Source organism: Lineus longissimus, chromosome 12 (assembly GCF_910592395.1).
Source record: "Lineus longissimus chromosome 12, tnLinLong1.2, whole genome shotgun sequence".
Classification (NCBI taxonomy): Eukaryota; Metazoa; Nemertea; class Pilidiophora; order Heteronemertea; family Lineidae; genus Lineus; species Lineus longissimus.
Window position 1 is genome coordinate 16449562 of NC_088319.1, and position 18222 is coordinate 16467783.

Here is an 18222-nt window from a genome sequence, read left to right on the forward strand (position 1 = left end):
CTGGCATATCAATATTTCTTCTTAGTACCGATTTGTAAAACTAGATTACAGCAAAGTACTTGAATTTCGAGATTTTCTCAAAATGTACGGAAATTTCCGAAGAGCCCGGATGTCTCCATCTTTAGAACAACTCCCCTTCCGATTTTGGATTTTGCCGATAAAAACATCTTTTTATTATTGGTAAGGGACAAAAATTACCTAGTGGCAAAATGCAAATGAAAGGTTTTGATAGTAGTTACCAAGTCAATTCATCTTGCACATAGACAAATGGTGTGATAAGTGCTTTTTAGAGCGTCTAATTCTATCGGGCCGGCTTGATGTCCGACAAAAGATTTTATTTCTACACGGATGTGATAGCACTTGTGTACATCCTATATCCGGACGGACACCACTCCAAAAATTCTCTTTTGACTGGATTGCCCTCAGTTTCCAAAATATGGTTGGATATGGATCCATCGTTGACGACTAACAAACGTCCAGTGAATGAGTGATGACAAGTGCCAGTGCCGTCACCAAAACTTTGCACTTGCAGCTTCAAGTATTCGTTGATGTCCCCACTGATTTGTATCATCTTTTTCCCTTGCAGTTGATGGCCTGACCCACAACCAACAATGATTGGTGGGTTGTTTATCTATAACCACAAAGGAGAAGTCCTAATCTCTCGGGTATACAGGGACGATATTGGGTAAGTGTGTAGCAACTGGCACTGGCATGGCCAAGTGACACTACGGTTTACACAACCTCGATGAATTGCATCTTATCCATGAAGTGTTCACCATCACAAATTGATCTGTTAATTTCTTTAACATGTTTAATGAGCACATCAGAACTGTGTGAATTTTATCTCTTGAGGCTTTAAGATGGTTGAATTTTAGAACAATGCAAAAGGCAATGATGAACCCTTATTTCAACTCAGATGTTACTCTCTAGGGAAACCTATTTGTTTTAAGTTCCATACCAAAACTTTTCATTTTAGACTTTAGCATGCACAAACACCTGTATCTTTTATATTCCAGCCGAAATGCTGTTGATGCATTCAGGGTCAATGTTATCCATGCCCGCCAGCAGGTGCGGTCTCCCGTAACAAATATTGCCAGGACAAGCTTCTTCCATATCAAAAGATCTAACATCTGGGTTGCAGCCGTCACAAAGCAAAATGTCAATGCGTCAATGGTTTTCCAGTTTCTTGTGCGAATGTGTGAGGTCATGCAGTCCTACTTTGGAAAAATCTCTGAAGAAAATATCAAGAATAACTTTGTTCTGATTTATGAATTACTTGATGGTAAGTTGAACATGGAAGGCATGCTCTGAATTGTCAATAAAGCAGTTGGACAGTTTGGCCTCGAATTTGAGACGAGTACTCAGTCATCGCTGTAATATATTTGATGATGTACAATGGAAGGTATGGAATCTCTGACTACAGTTGCTCTGCCAATAAACTGTAAAGTGGTGCATTACACATTTTTCATGTACTTGCTATTTAAGACTTGATATTGTTTTTACAGAAATTCTCGATTTTGGATACCCCCAGAATACAGACACCGGAATATTGAAGACTTTTATCACACAACAGGGAGTCAAGTCGCAGGTGGGTAAATGAGTTATTTCTTCAAAAAGTGCTGTATGATATGTAATCATTACGGTTGTATAATCAGCTAAAAAAATATGGCCACGTCTAACTTTTCTGACTCTTTCTTTTGAGCCCTGAACAGACAGTATTTGTACTCCCGCAATTCAGGATCCCCTTCTAATGCTTCATGGAGTGGCATGACTGATTAGTGCAAACCTTTGCTTCATGTAGATATAGGCCTGCCTTGTCCTTAGGGACTGAAGCATAGGTATGTGAAGCCAAAAAAGACCAGAAATATACAATCAAACACGCATTTAGGCATTTCTGAAAGGAAAAAGGGGGTTAATTCTGGTGGATTGTCGAATCAAAAGTGTCGATTTCTGCATCCCTGCAAGCTCATTCAGAAATGATCCAATCAGAAAGCTCTATCAATCATGCGGTTAATTTTCTTCAGGAAACAACCTGAAATGGATTATTAACTTTGTTGAAGAAAGTGTGAATTGGCCTTTGTTCTTACCCTTCTCTACCTCTAACATCTTCTGAACCCTTCAAAGCATTTTTTTCTAATAACCAAATAAAAATTTCCTTCCCCTTGTTATTCCCTCCCACAGAAGGTGAGTAAACTATTACCATTAAAGACTCACATATTTACAGATAATGTGGTTCTTGACCATCGCTGGTTATGGTCAGTCATTTCAACAGCCTCCATTTGTCATATCTTATGAGCTCACCCCCTCAGGGTTTGTGTCTTCAATCTACAGAAATTGTCACACAGGCTGCAGTGAAATTTGAGACCTGGTCTTGTGGCAATGCATGCCACCACAGATCCTAATCTAGGGCATGCGGCAAAATTGCTAAATTCTTTGAAGTTTATCATTGACCTTAAAAATGCCCAGGTGCCCTTTCTTTTTTATGTCAGACACCTTTGCTGGAATTGCGTCTGCCACATCTGTCTGAGTTTTTCCTTCATCAAGTTTGTTGATCAGCGCTAAGCTGTACGATTTGATCTTCAATCTGTGCAATAAACTTACCAAGTTGTTGACCAGACTTTCAAACCCAATGCCTGTGAATGGAAACCCTGCGCGGGTGAGCGTGGTCCTTTCCGGTGCCAAGCTTGCTGTTTTCATGTGACGTCTGCTGTCACAGTCTTCTGCTTCATGCTTATTTTTTCCACTTCAACATCAGCTAAATCTAAAGGGTCAGGTAAGTGCTCGAGCTTGGAAATATAAACAAATTGGCTGGAGCTGTCCTTTCATCCGTGCATGGCTTGTGGATGTAACCTTGGTCCTGTTGGTGACCCAACACAGAAGTAAATATGAGAGGATTTCTTCAGTCTGTAACTATTGTCAGTTACAATTTTTCTTCTCAATGTTCGATATCATTCTAGAAGACGAACCTCAGGTTTGTGTAACCATTCAAAACAAAATATTGATTACAGATCAGAAGAAATCCTCCTTCAGTTCTACGACAAATATACAAGTTTATATTATCAGTAAACAGTTACCGACGAGCCCAGCCAATGGCACTTCACATAATGCTCGTTCCTGTTCAATTCATAGACAGTGCTTGCATCATTTTCTTATCTTATGCATTGTCGTGTAGTTGCTGCCACATTTGTTATTTCTTCAATTGATGTTCATTCATTTTGCATTTGATTCTCCGACTGGAATGTTTCATTTTCAGGAGCAAATTATGCCAGCTGTCTGTGACTGAGCAGTTTTCAATACTGGTGCCTTTATTTTTCTTCTTCTCAGTCGAAAATAGACTTGCTCAAATAAGGGGTGGTGGGGGGGGGGGGGGGGGGGTGCTGTCAGTCTAAAGCGGATATGAGACTATAACTTGGAATATTGGAATTAGCACCAAAAATAAATCATTTATGAGGCTTAAGATTTTGGACTCGTGACGATGAGGAAATCTGAGTTTTTATCAGTCATAGTTCTTCAGAATAGTGGCTTGGCATGATACTTATACTTTGTATACCTTCACCGCTTCACACATATTCTGATTAAACTAGAGCAAATTACTTTAATTCAAGTTTTGTGCCAATGGCAATGACAAGGGCTAAAATGTATCACTTCCACATAATGAGTTATTTCCATTCATACCCTGTTTGAGTAATATGCGTTTTTTGCCCTTCATTGTAGGTGATTCAAACAGCAGTACGCAGTGTTGTTCATGGGCGGTCCCCCTTACATGGCATGGTAGTTAGCCGGCTTTGCTTAACGTGTTTGTGATCGTCAGTAGTCGGTACATCCTTTGCCACCTATGCCACTCGTGCATGAATATAAACCAACTTATCACAACAAAGAAAATAACGATTTCGGATAATTCTGACAAGAAAATTATGACCGTGAAAGACAATATGATGATTCTGCATCTTTGGCAAAGGGTGTACCATAAAACATGATTTCTTAGTATAAATTTCAGTTCTCGCAGGTCACTGCCCCACCTTCAGATTGACGATGTTGTGATAATTTCGTTGTCATGTGTGTTCTTGAGATTCTAGATTTCGTGATATTTTGATCAAAATTATTGTGTGCTGCTGTTAGCAACTTCAGAATTTTTCCATTCTTTTTTTGTGTCCTCTTCATTTATTGACTAACAAAATCAAGGCACCAGAAATGTGCATACCAGGGTATCTTTTATGTCCTGGACTTGGGCAGTATAGGTTCCCACCCTCTACCTCCCAGAAACTGGAATATATAATAGTTTGGTTAAATCAAACTGATCTTTCTAACCAGACTGTCTTTTCTTGATCTTCTATAATCTAAACTAATAACTCTACGAACCTCTTCCATCATACCCTCTGTTACTTTTCCAAGACCCCCAAGTGTCATTCTTCATGACCGGCCGTCAGGTTTTGATGGTCTCCTAGACTTTATAGAGCCACTAATGCACTATTGGCTTGTGCAGTATCCAGGCTAAGTTTCAGGAAGGTCGCATAATTCAGCAGATGACAGAGGTTAAAAACATCATCGATCTAGCATGTGCAATAGTTTCTCTGCTGTCCTCTTTCGTTGATGTAAATAAAGTATTTATTCTTGCTTAGATAGAGTGAGATATTTGCTATCCCTGGCAATATCGTAGAGTCAAAGGTGATGACTGCTTTTGGCCCCTGTCAAATTTCAGCTTCTGTTGGCAGGACGTTACAGTGTAATGCATTTGATCATTAAAACCAGTAAAACAGTGTTACGTCAGAAGACAAGAAGAAAACAAGGTTTAGGTGTTCTATCCCGACATGTCATAAACCTTACTACACACCTGCAAGTCCTGTTAAAAGGAAGAGCATCATTGACCAACCATACCAAGTCAAGTGTATGATATGATGATAGAAAATGCAGTAATGGACGCGTAGTTTTAAGTTAACAGTCTGTTTGCTTGTCTATTTTTGTTAAATTAGACCAAAGAGGAGACTAGTCAGATCACGTCGCACGTCACTGGCCAGATCAGCTGGAGACGAGAAGGCATCAAGTATCGTCGGAACGAGTTGTTTCTTGATGTACTGGAGTCCGTCAACTTACTAATGTCACCGCAAGGTAGGCCAGTTGGGATAAGTTTTGCTTCTATGAAACAGTCTACTGTACAAATAATAAAGGCAATGGAAGATAGGTAGTTCCCATTTCGAGATTCGAGAAGAAAAGTATGGAATTTCACAAGCGTGTGTGTGAACTGTTAGGTGTTTAACTGTTGCATTCCTGTCACTCGGAACTGTTTGATACACATCAGTAATCTTTTAAACTTATTTTTTAACACAGAGTCTTCGGCTGGCAGGGATGTTTATTGGCCAACTTTTTGCTGGATATAATTGGAAAAATGCGTCCTCTTTCAGCAGATAGGTAGATGACCCGTATACAATCTTTCGCTGCGTTTTTCAGGCCAAGTGCTTAGCGCCCACGTCGCTGGCAAGGTCGTAATGAAGAGCTACCTCAGCGGTATGCCCGAGTGTAAATTTGGTATCAATGATAAGTTAGTGTTAGACAGCAAGGGAAAGAGTTCTGCCGACGATGCGTCTAGGAGGTATGCCACCTTTTGACAGATTGGCTAACCTTTACGCTGCATTATTCCAAGTTAAAATGCCTTTAGTTGGTCACTGAAAGTTTTTGAAATATTTTTTGAATTTTGAAATTTTGATTTAAGTTTTTTCTGGCTCGCTACTATTTAACTTAAGCATATTTGACAATACTTTGAAACAAATTTTTTTTCTTTTCCATTTGAAAGTTTTACTTAGCAGATTTTAACACATAAATGCTGCTTTAGCCTTTCTAATTTGCTTATGTTTACATCTTTCGACTCTGTTTTTGAAATCCTACTGCCAATTCAACATGACAAAAGTTTTAATGAAATGAGAATCAGACAATGACACGTGATCAATAACTTTCTGCCAATTACGGGCATTTTGATGTTGGAACTTTGCAAATAAAGGATAGCCTAAAACTAAAACCTGAACTAACTATCAACAATGGCTGAGCAGTTTTGATACCAAAGAGATCTCTCATTACGACTTTAAGACGTGAACCCTGTAGACTTGAATGGAATGACCCTTGAGAGAGAAAAGGATTAGTCCATTGAAGTAGATAGGGGTACGGGGTCTGTTTTGGCTCCTGAATTTATCAGAATGGGATTACCTAGGAGAGTGGTTTTAACATTCTGATAACTCACAATAGCTGACATATCTGCCCCTTCCCTTAGATTACCTTGAGAGGTAAGGTGAGATTGGGGAGAGGGGCTGACTGTGAACTCCCTAGTGGACCTTGATGGGACATTCTAAGGACCTGACTGGGTCATCAAGGTAAACTGGTGGAGGGGTTTGCCTACTTCTTTACTAATATTTACAATTTCGACGGTAAGTTGTCAGGATTTTAAAAGAACGCTGCGATGAGATATTCTGTGAGAAAATGTTCTAAATTGCATTCATTTTCGTAATTTACATCTAACTTTGACATAGTCAAAACCATCTCTGTAATAGGGATGTACCTGAAATCAGGCCCATCGCGCTAAGCTTTTCACTCAAACTCTTGGTAAATGAGCTTTCTTTACTTTTGTAGTCTCAAGAGGTAAGTTTATAGGATTTCTAATTCGGGGTTTTGAGCTGATTATGTCGCAATCTCGTGAGAGCATGAAGGGTCTATGGCATGATTTCTGCAACATTGAATTTAAGGGTTGTTCCTTTGTCACACTGGTTCATCCAATTGAATATGCCAGTCACATAGAGTAATCTTTAGGATCAGTGTTGCTATCTCTGCTGGCTATATTTGATGGCGTGTGGCTCGATTTTGAGCTGCACAGGGAGCATGTGTTGGGGTCCTCTCGAATAGTTCCATATCTGCTTTGATTTCAGTTGCATTCAGTACACATTCCCTGTTGCTTTGGGACTGTTTTGGTGTTTTGACAAATCCGGTCGACAAATACTGTGGGAAAAACAAGCAGTCTGTTTACAGCTCATGAGAGCGATAATAATGTTATCAAAATGTTATCATTCATGCATAATTGCATCATTCTACACTTCAACCTGATTCACTTCGAAATGTTCAAAGAGAGACTGTAGGCAGAAGCTAGGGTTGAAGTTGGTAGTCTTCGTGTGGCTAATATGCTCAGTTACGGGAATTGGGTCATGTTTTATTTAGTGATTAATGTTCCTGCCTATAGATTCCTTTTAAAGCACAAGTTCCAATCCTAACAGTTTGGATGATTTTCGCTTAAGATTTACCACTCTGTTTTGCTTTTCTTTAGTTCAAGAAGGTAAGGCCAGTTTCAGTGGAATGCGATACTCTGCATCGTACCTGACTTAACTGCACCCAGCCACAGAGCTTACAAATAATGTAGAATTTTCCCCGCATGGCTGGAATGGTGTGCACCTTGTTAGGGCTTAACTTGAAAATGCACACCTCCTCCAGTTCTCTGACACGGGTGTTCACACAGAATTAGCCTCAACACAGATCAGCCCCCTCAAGTGACTCTCATCTTGGAAGAGGCGAATTGTACTGACAGTCTGTAGTATGAAACCCACAGTTTGACTAATGCTTTTCCCCTTGGCTAATCAGGATGGCTTGCTATACTACTGTGTAGGCGGTGATTGAGTACACTCATTAACACGTAACACACCAATTGATTCTAAGCATGCAGGGATGACATAATTATTTATCGGAACCTTTGAATAATTAATACCAAGGTTGACTTGACATTGCATGGCCATTGCTTTTGCATTGCATGGCAGTTGATTCCTTGATGATCATCACCACATTTACAAAATTCCCTTTTCCTTCAGTTGTAGTGAATGTGTTGTATGGTATACTAGAGTACAGTTTGAGACATGCTAACCTGAATTTTGAAATCTTGATGATGAATAACATTCCATAGAACTAATTAACATCACATGCACTTGAAAACAAACTAATAAATTCACACTGGGGTTGGTGGGGTATTCTTGACAGCTGTCACGGTGAATGAGACATCCAGTTTGGGAGCGGAATCATTGGGTAGAGGGATGTGACAGTCCAAATGCATTAGCAAACCAATGGATCACCCAATACACTCACAGGAATAACCAGTAACTCTGTACTATTGTTAAGGATTGTCTTTAATACCTGGTGAAAGAGTAGATGAAGCTTTTCCTAGTATCATAGGCTTTTGCTATTATAATACATGTAGGCAAGTATTCATACTTGATGTAGGTTATATAGGAATGTTATAGGATTTTTTGCTTCCAAGCTATACATGTTGGTTGAATATGCATATTGACTGTCATGAGTCATGATATATAATAGTTACAATGGGTTCTAGGAGAGATATTTCCTTTGCCCTTACTTTGTTTTTGTCCATTGTTTTAGTAACTCCAAGACCAGGTATGTTAGAGTTTGATTAAACCAGATTAGACCTCGCTTGGGACTGTTTTCGTGTTTTTAGTTTACAGTACATTCAGGCCAATCAGGGCAGGGCGTCCCTTGCAAGGCATTGCCACAAATGCTGCCATCGAAAGCCATAGTGATGTAATAACACCATGGAATGTCCCGTGGTGAAGGGAAGGGGTTAACTGAGAGAAATAATGCGGGGTTGGTGTTTGACCTGTTTTGTACAACTGGGGCACCGATGTGCAAAATACACCTTAATGCTTTTTGGGACGTCCTGTATGTCGAGGTTCTGGAACTAATGCCAAAAGGACTGTACTTCATTTGCTGCATGTCAAGATTTGAAATGTCTAATGATTATTTTGGCATCCTAATTATTCTCTAATGCTCAGTGCTAGAATGTTATAGTGTTAAAATGTTTCAAATGCCTGTATTACTTTGATAATTACTCTTTCAATCCTTTGGACTTTACCGGTATATCTATTTAGGATATGTTTTTATATTTGAAGCCCCATTCTTTAATAATTGATGTAAGATTTCTCTTTTCTCCCCTTTTTGTAAAAAAAGGATCCGTTTTACCTTCTATCTGTACATGTCATCTGTGATGTTTTTTTTCAAGATGATCTCTCTGTTTTTCATCCTAAATTCGCTGAAACTTTACTGTAGCTCTCCATTGGTGATTTCATTATATGTCTGTCTAATGTCGGGGATCCTTGCTTGATAGTGTTTTGGTGCTGATACCCTGTTGGCTTGGTGAAAATTGACCCCTGGTTTTAATTTGAGTCTTTTCATACCAAACAGCATGAGTCTGACTGTTTCTACTAATATTGCATGCACCGAGACGATTTCAGATTCTGACTGCATCATGTGCTAGACTGTTTACCAATCAATCGTGATGGAATTGTAACATTTTATGGCAATCAGTGCATTGAAAATTTAGGAATTGGTGTTCTATCATAGGTTTAGGATGAGAGTGCATTGAACAAGAGTTTATCTTTTTTTCAGTACTACAGGTAAAACTTCAATCGCCATTGATGACTGCCAGTTCCACCAGTGTGTCAAACTCAGCAAGTTTGAGACGGAGCATAGCATTAACTTCATTCCTCCTGATGGCGAATTTGAACTCATGAGGTATCGTACGACGAAGGACATTAGTCTACCATTCCGGGTTATACCACTGGTTCGAGAGGTTGGCCGTTCCAAAATGGAATGTAAGGTGGTCGTCAAATCGAACTTCAAGCCATCTCTTCTTGCCCAGAAAGTCGAGGTAGGGATAAGTTTTGAAATACATGTAAATCATAAAAGTACAGTCATTCAGATGATTTAAAATGTCGATAGATTGCTTCCTTTCAACCAGTTGCAAACCTTGATAGAGTTGAATATTGCTTCCTTTCAACCAGTTGCAAACCTTGATAGAGTTGAATATTGCTTCCTTTCAACCAGTTGCAAACCTTGATAGAGTTGAATATTGCTTCCTTTCAACCAGTTGCAAACCTTGATAGAGTTGAATATTGCATATCTTATTCATCGATGTTGACTTGTTCTTCTCTAATCTTTTCCCATATCATTTAAAATGTTCACTTCCTAGACCATTGTTCATTTCTATCTTTGGTTGTGCTGCTTGCAGGTTCGGATCCCCACCCCCCTGAACACGAGTGGAGTCCAAGTGATCTGCATGAAGGGCAAGGCCAAGTACAAAGCCAGCGAGAATGCTATCGTCTGGAAGTAAGTCTGTGTTCAGTGACTAAAAGTTGTCAAGTTTGTATTATATTTCCCTTCAATTCTCCAGTTTAAGAGACACGTGGTGGGATATTCACTGATCTTGATGATTTCTGATTTTCAGGATCAAGCGTATGGGTGGTATGAAGGAATGTCAACTAAGTGCTGAGATTGAACTTCTAAACACCAATGACAAGAAAAAATGGACAAGACCACCTATTTCAATGAACTTTGAGGTAAGCTGAGCTTCATGATATGCTTGATCTACCTTGCTCTCTGTCCATTTCCTCTGGCAATTTATCTTCTTAGTTAACAGAAAGCCATGGCCTGGTTATTGTTGTGCTTGATTATAAATCTGTCATCATCTTGTTTCAGGTTCCTTTTGCCCCATCCGGGTTCAAGGTACGCTACCTGAAAGTGTTTGAGTCGAAGCTTAACTACAGTGACCACGATGTGATCAAGTGGGTGAGATACATTGGCAAGAGTGGCTTGTACGAGACGAGATGTTAATACAAAATGCCACCACCTTGAACGGGACTATCACAACAATAGACTAATAATGAGAGATTCTGTTAGTGTTATACAGTATCCATAGCTACAAAACAAATGTACGGACTCATCGAGGTTTGTTGTTCTTTGGATATTCAAAAAAGGATTGGTCACACGAGAACTCAACTGATGCAATTGTATTGCCTTGAAATAACAGTAAATATGACTTTGTTGTGAGCATGCAAAGTGATGAGTCCAGTTGAAAATGTTATGATTGCGATACACTGATGCTGTGGTGCAGAACGTTGAAATCGTTATGTCTGTGTTAAACTAGTAAAGAATGGAACCTGTGCATTCCGTAGTTTCTGTAAATGTCATATTAGAAATGTAACCTAGATTGACGGCCGCTGTAGAACTCATCTCGATTCAGACTAACTTGAGTTGAGGTGAATGCTTGCTAGATAACTCATATCTGTAGAGACATCAGTGGCTAAGTCTGAAAGACATATTCCAGGTCAGTTTTTGGTAAATCAATACTTTTGAGATGCATTACCTTTCTCGCTATTTCAATTATGTTATCCATGATAAAAGAGGAAAGATGAATTAAGAATAAGTGATTAAAAGTACTGAAAGTTGTGTATAAATATCACTTATTTGAAACCACATCGTGCTGAGGTATGCCCATGTCTGTAGTTTCTACTTCTGTCCTCAATTGAGCATGGTTCACTTTATTCCTCTTGTACTTAATAACTTTCAAATATCATGCATTTGACTTTTGTCACTCTGAGCAACACATTGCCTCGATGCAAACCTACATGTATGTCATTAATTTGCTCCTGTAATGTTAGCCTATATTCGACTGTGTTATTATGGTGTGCAGTGTAATGACAGTGTATAGAAGCTGGATGTCCTAGGTCAGAGCTGAATTGGACATGAAGCCAGTCTGATGCTTTCTGGGCATTTGCTTTTATCATCCTGGATAAGTTGGATACGTTTGTCATGGCAAATGCTTAACTTTGTTTTAAAAGAAAGGAAAATGTTAGTACATGTAGATTGGCAAAGGCATATCATTTGTCATCCCATGGCCCAAGCTTTGTAAGAGCGGTGAAACTTGGATTGTGTCAGAAACTACAAACGGTAAACAGTCTAGCATTTCCACTTCTGTAATATCACTGGAAATCTGTGATGATATGTTGGCAGTTTTGATTAGCAAGATGCACCAAAATGCTTCATTAGTAAGTCTGATCCAGCTTCGGCCCGTCAGCTCTAATCTACATACTCTGCTCCCACCAGTGCATGGTAACTTAAGATCTGTGGTCAACCCATAAATGTGTTAGTGTTACTGAGTTAAATGCAATAACTGAACTACCCGGTAGTAACAATGTAAAATGTGTAATATATAACCATGTACGCAAATACCTAAGTTTTATTTGTTTATTTTCCCAACAAAGGGGTGCTGGGTGACAGTTGTTGCAGCCTCTCAAGTCGGATAACATCCAGGTAGTGAAGTGTTTTGCAAGTTGCCAGTAAGCAATTTATGATGATGGTGCCCATTAGGGGATGTGTGTTTCTCAAAAGGACAACAAGCCTCACTGTAGTGGTGCTTTCCTGCAGTTGTAACTCCTGATCGCAGCATTAAGGACCCGCTTCACTGTTGGCCTCCCTTGGGGTATCTTCATGAGCATTTTACCAATGATGATTGTCATGTTGGTTTCCATTATCGTGAGCGGTATGACATTTCCCAACATGATATTGGAGATGATGTCAAAGACGACTTGTCCAAAGGGATGTTGACCACTGGTGAAGAGGAAGTGAAGGAGTATTCCACAAACCTGAAAAAGGTTTCTCAGTACTCAAAAGAAGGTCTGTGAATGCTTGAGATCACGTGTGTTGTGGGCAAGGATGGATTTATCGATGGTTGTTTAGGGTTATGAAGTACATCATACCACCATCTTGTCACAACTGTAATCCAGAAAGTCTTGCTGGTGTTAGTCTGAATTGATGTGCATCGTCATTAATGAGTGCAATATATAACTTCGTTCATACTCAGTGCATCACCGCACAAGTAGTTCTGCCAAAGCTACAGATGAAAAATGTACAGCCACAATTTGGCATGTCGCTAGCAGCTAGCATTGGTACCAACCTGTACATCAGAGGATTTGGTGTAGTTCGCCATTGATGGAAAGAAAAGGAGCTCAACTGGTTGCCAACAACATGAGTCCACTGGAAAAAGTACAATCAATTTTAGAAGCACACAAAGATAACATTTACTGGGGAGTCTGGGATTTCAAAATGAGTGAAATGCTTTTAGATGTCTCCGTGATGTGATAACAGACAAAATTGGAAAATGCAACAGAGCAGTGCTGCATTCAGCTAGACTTTCTGTCTGTTGTCATGTCCTGAATAGCATCTATAGCTCGCTTTGATGTCCAGGTGAATTCACCGAATTCATTGTACCACTGTCACTAATGTCAGTTGGGGCCAACATGAAAAATCGTGATTGTTCCTTTGTCCGGCTTCATCCTGATTGCTTATCACATAGAAAAATGATTGTCTAAAGTCACACAGAGATGTGATTGCCGAATCACGTTAAAGCAGGATTAATAGTACAGTTGAACTTCTCTATTAAGGACACCCCAAGGACTGCTCAACGTTTAACCAGTGTTTTACTTACGAATTCCAAGCTCCATTTTTCGAACTGTGTTTTCTGAATCGAAGCCGAAGTGACCTAACTTGACTGTTCCGTCGGATGCGAGGAATGTTTTGGTTGGCTGTAACAGAGAAGATCTCGCGTATTAGAGATTCTAGAACATCCCTTTGTCATGATCTTGAGTCTATTCTTTTAGCCTGAATGGCCGAAGACATGCCGCTTGATAGTTGAACGCAATAATGGTTATGCCATCGCGACTGTCTTACCCTGAGGTTCTTGTGCAGTATATCCCGGTCATGGAGATAGTCCAACCCTGCCAGGATGTCCCTGGCCATTCGTAGCTTCTGTACCAGTTGCAGTCCGCCGTTGGCGTTGGTTAAATCAATGTACTGGTCAAGTGTCCCCTGGTAGAGCTCGGATGTTATGAACGCTGCTTGATGGGTGAAGTAGATTCCCTGAAATATTGTTTTACAGAATGTGATGGGACAATTAAGAGCCGATAACTTAAACAGTCCTGTTGGGTAAATAACCTTTAAGACTAAAGAAGATATAACATTGATGAGTACTATTTTGGTCATGACGATGCGTGCATCAGTGGAACCAGTTAATTTGTTTTTGAACAAATTCATTCCATAATCTCAATCGACGGGCATTGCGCATTGAAAGAGTCTATCTCTTACCATAAGTTTGACCAAGTTCTTGTGAGTGATTGCCAGCGCTTGACATGACATCCACTGATCAGCCTCTGTGTTGAACCTGAGTGGGTGAATGATGGTGACCGCCAGTGGGGTGGTATCCTGTTGGGAGCCAAGAACTGTGACACCCCCTCGTTTCCTGTTTTTAAGATACAAGTAAAAATGCCAGTTTGTTCGGTCAGCAAAACTTTGTGAGGACAGTATGCCGGAGTCACTATTCTTAGTAAGAAGAATAAGAAAGGAAATACATGTAGGTGCAGTGACCAAGTCCATTTGAACATTTGCTATGTGACAAAGCCATAGGGATTACTCCACTCACCCTATTCCAATGACGAAAAAGTCAATGTTGGGGCAGATGAACGGACCTCCTCGGTTTCCTAGGACTGTTCTGCACTCAACTGGCAGACGTTGCAACACCTCAAGTTTGGAACGCCAACGATTGCCGCGGAGTAACCAATCAGTGTTGCAGATTTGGAAGGATTCTATTGGTGAAGGTGGCTGCTGGTCATTTTGGCTGTCGGCAGTTGATTGTGATTCCTGTAACTGGTCAGGTTCTTTCTGTGAGAACGAGTTCTCCTCTGAGAGGTTAAGGTTGGTGTGCACTGTAGGCTGTTCCTTGGATTCAGAGGTTGTATTGAGGAATGGATTGGCATACGTTCCATCAGTTTCTTTTGTAAGATCTGCTTCATCAGGCGTGTGATCCTGTGGTTGCTCACTTTGAGAAGCCATTTTGATAGTCTCTGAAAACCACTTTTGCGACTGAAAATCTTGGTTTGCACTTGGCTCAGTTTGACATTCCGGAAAAGTGACTTCATCCTTTTTGGTTGACCATGTACCTCCAAATAGAAGCGGCTCAGACATGTGAGAGTTAGTATCATTGTATGCTGGACTTTCTGCCATTGGAAGTTTGAAAACACCACGGCAGAATTCACCATTTTGGGTCATAGCAGATGATGTTTCGATTGGTCCCACTAGTGCTGTATCCAATATCCATTCGGGCAACATCGAGTCAGAATCAGATGGTTCGTAAGTGCTCCCTGTATCTCTGCAGAGAATCTCTGTGAGGTCGTTCATCAATTCAAAGGATGTTTGTGTCGACCTGTCTACCATTCTGTCACCTTGGTCGTATTGTTGTGGGGACCTTACCATGCCTTCCTCTACCCAAAATCTTGCAAGATCCCCACTTCCGAAAGATCTTCCGTGCGTACAGCCACTAGATCGGTTTTCTTGTTCTCTGTGTGATCCATACCTAGTACCTAAGGTCGCCAAAAGGTATTTGTATTCTGAACAACAACAGTCAGTAGAACAAGCAGACGGATTGCCTATCTCTGGACATATTGTCTGCCTCTGAATATCACTTTCTATCTTCCTGAAATCTGTCCCATGACTAAAACGTGTCTGCTTTGTACGGCCTCTCCTCTCCGTTTCAACTGCCAGGGAGACTTTCGCTTGGAAAGATTCACCTTCACTGCGAGCGACCCGAGCTTGCATACGTGCCAAGTATGTCAGCGAGTCTTCTGCCATGAATGCATGACCTGGCCAGGTCCCCAGATCCAACCCTGCATGGAATGTCTTTTCAGTTGCAGCATCTTTATCTTCATGGGGTGTCTTCCAGCATTGAGCATCTCCCATGCCACCTTTGTCAGACCCCTGAACCTTCCCACTTGATCCTGTCCATGGCATCCGGTTGATATGCTTCCCCTTTGTTTTTTCTTCAGTGTCTTCTTTGAAGACCTTATCTGACTGAGTTCTAGATGGAGTCATTTCTTGATCTTTTACTGATTCATGCTCGCAAGTATCAGATAGTGCATTTTGGCTGATCTGTCTTGAGTCGACACTTGACGATTCTATTTTGCCTCGTTTCTCTGGAACTTTGGTTGCAGCTTCTCCACTGCCCGGAGGAATGATTTGCACCTTATTTGTGCTTACACCAGTGTGAGGCAACTTAGTCTCTCCAACACAGGATTCTACTTGTCTCGCTCCTTTTTGTACATCTTGCTTTTCTGATCCCGCTATTCCTTCCGCAAAACTTGATACCTCCACTGATGATGTTGTGCTTCCTGTTCCTGAAGTTTTGACCATGCGCTCATACCCTACCACTCTGGCAGCAACATCCTGGTCTTCAATGTCCTCTGGTGTTGGACGTGTGCTGGTCTTATGCTCTCCTGACCCAACAACTCCCTTATCCGTCTCCTGAGATACTGCTGCGTCATGATCACTTTGGGATATTCCACTTGCCGTCTGATCTTTAGGGACATCCCTAGCTTCAGTTCTAGAGGGTGTGACCTTTTCTGCTTCGTTTCTGATGGCAGTGGTTTTGTGACCTGGCAAGGAAATTCCCTCTGTTGCATCCGTGGTCCCTTCATTATTGGTCACATCATATTGTATCACATCCTTTACTTCATTGGCCAAATCATCTGGTGAGGGAGTTTCCTCAATTTCATCTACTTCCCTGCGAGTAGCGTTAAGGAAGGCAGTAGCTTCGATTTCGTCTATGGTTATTTCAGTGGCTGGAGCCTCTGCTTGGGGAATAGATGCGTTGTCAGCCTTTGCAACTACATTGTCCATGTCATCTGGTAGAGGAATTGCCCTTATTTCATCCATTGTAAGTGCGGTAGCCCACATGTCTGGTATATAGGGAATGGCCTCTGTGTCCTTTATATCTTCAGTGTCTATGACATTTGGTAGGGGAAGAGCCCTTACTTCGTCCATTGAAAGTGCAGCGGCCATAATATCTGGGAGGGGAAGTGCTTCAATATCATCTATTGTAAGTACAGCGGTCATGTTTTTCAGTTGAGAGGTTCCCTCTATTTCATCCTCTGTGTCTCCAGTATCTGAATCTTCAGGCAAGGGAATTGCCTTTACTTCATCCATTTCCGGCACAGTAACCGTGTAATCTGAGAGAAGTGTTGCCTCTTTTTCTTTTGCTGTTCCTTCAGTGTCTGCTTTAGGAGCCGTAATCTCTTCTCGTTGTGGTATTGTTTTGATTTCCTCCTTCGTCAGTTGAGGAGTTGCCCATTTATCCTCCGTTTCTTCACTGTCCGATTCCGCTGGTAATGGAATTGCCTTCACTTCATCCATTGTAAGTACACTTACTGTCTCTACTGGTCGTGGAATTGCTTTGATTTCCTCCTCAGTCAGTTGAGGAGTTGCCTCTTCTTTACCCTCCGTTTCTTCAGTGTCCGAGTCCGCTGGTAAAGGAATTGCCTTTACTTCGTCCATTGTAAGTATAGTGGCCGTGATATCCTGTGGCGCTGTTGCTTTTACCTCGCGTAGTGAAAGCTTCGCTTGCATTGAACCTGATTTATTTGTGGGCAAAACTTCATCATCATCTGGTAGTTCTGCAACCTCGTCCATTGTCAATAACGTTGCAGCATCATTAGGAACGTTAGCTGAGTCTGTTTTGTTCCTTGTACATCTAACAGCCATCTTGTAGGCAATGGCAAGCGCTAGCAGTTCGTCCTTGGTGAATTCCGGGTCCATCTCGTGGGCTATAGCAATCGCCTCTACTTCGACATCGGTCAGTGTTTCCAGGATATCAGCTATGTACTCCTCCTCTGCGTCAATGTTCTCGGCAGCGTACTTGACCGCCAGGTTCTCCCAATAGAAATGGACTCCTTCACTTGTTGCGTCAGATTCTGCTCCTGGTGATTTCGCGTCTTCAAACTCTGCTGCTAGACTCTTTCTAACACTGCTCTTGTTATGTTGAGATGCATTGTAGTTGCCACCGATAACCTTCTTTTGCTTGGCAGGGGACCAGTATGCCTGCACTCGATTCCACATAGACTTGGCTGTGTCTAACAAGCCCCCTCTAAGTTTCGTTTCCTTTTCAACCGTACTGCTGCTGACAGTGACAGGTCGATACGGCTCAACTGATGAATGCTCTCTCTTTTTGATATTCCTGTGGATTTTAACAACGTAATCATTGTTTTCATCACTAGATATTGGCATTGTTGTCTTCTGATCCATTGAATTCACCTTTTTGCCTGGTTTGGGAGATGCAATTTTCTTAGATCGGTGACGATTCGCTTCGGCAGCTTTGCGATGTTTGACTGCTGCATTCTTAACTCCTTCTCTACTGTTTCTGGATGAGGGAAACAATTCTCCTGTTGCATGTGTGTTTGGACGTCTGATGCTGCTCTTGTTAATCGGGCTATGCTTTGTAATTTTGAAAGATATAGGCTTCCTTGTAACGCATTTTTGTGCGACACCTTTAGGTGGCTTCCAGAGTCTTTTATCTTTGTCATGTCCTTC

At 41.1% G+C, this 18222-nt stretch overlaps 1 protein-coding gene across 4 annotated transcripts; it reads left to right on the forward strand.

Annotated features, from left to right (window-relative positions):
- Positions 1-113: 113 nt before the first annotated feature.
- LOC135496464 (AP-2 complex subunit mu) lies at positions 114-12010 on the forward strand. Of its 4 annotated transcripts, XM_064785793.1 has the most exons (12): positions 114-180; positions 587-685; positions 1017-1282; positions 1506-1588; positions 2756-2773; positions 4971-5106; positions 5446-5587; positions 8398-8412; positions 9421-9682; positions 10043-10140; positions 10259-10370; positions 10510-12010. In XM_064785793.1, the coding sequence occupies exons 2-12, from the start codon at positions 612-614 to the stop codon at positions 10642-10644; spliced, it is 1341 nt and encodes a 446-aa protein (XP_064641863.1). In that variant the 5' UTR covers positions 114-180; positions 587-611; the 3' UTR covers positions 10645-12010. The 4 variants fall into 4 exon arrangements, with proteins under 4 accessions (XP_064641863.1, XP_064641864.1, XP_064641865.1 ...); XM_064785794.1 differs by lacking the exon at positions 8398-8412; XM_064785795.1 differs by lacking the exon at positions 2756-2773.
- The last annotated feature ends 6212 nt before the right edge of the window (positions 12011-18222 follow it).

What these genes read in the sequence shown, in the direction of transcription:
- LOC135496464 (XM_064785793.1), top strand. Translation starts at nt 612, where the DNA reads ATGATTGGTGGGTTGTTTATCTATAACCACAAAGGAGAAGTCCTAATC. An exon ending in GTATACAGGGACGATATTGG is followed by an intron (nt 686 to 1,016) that starts GTAAGTGTGTAG and finishes TTTATATTCCAG; the next exon opens with CCGAAATGCTGTTGATGCAT. An exon ending in CTTACTAATGTCACCGCAAG is followed by an intron (nt 5,107 to 5,445) that starts GTAGGCCAGTTG and finishes TGCGTTTTTCAG; the next exon opens with GCCAAGTGCTTAGCGCCCAC.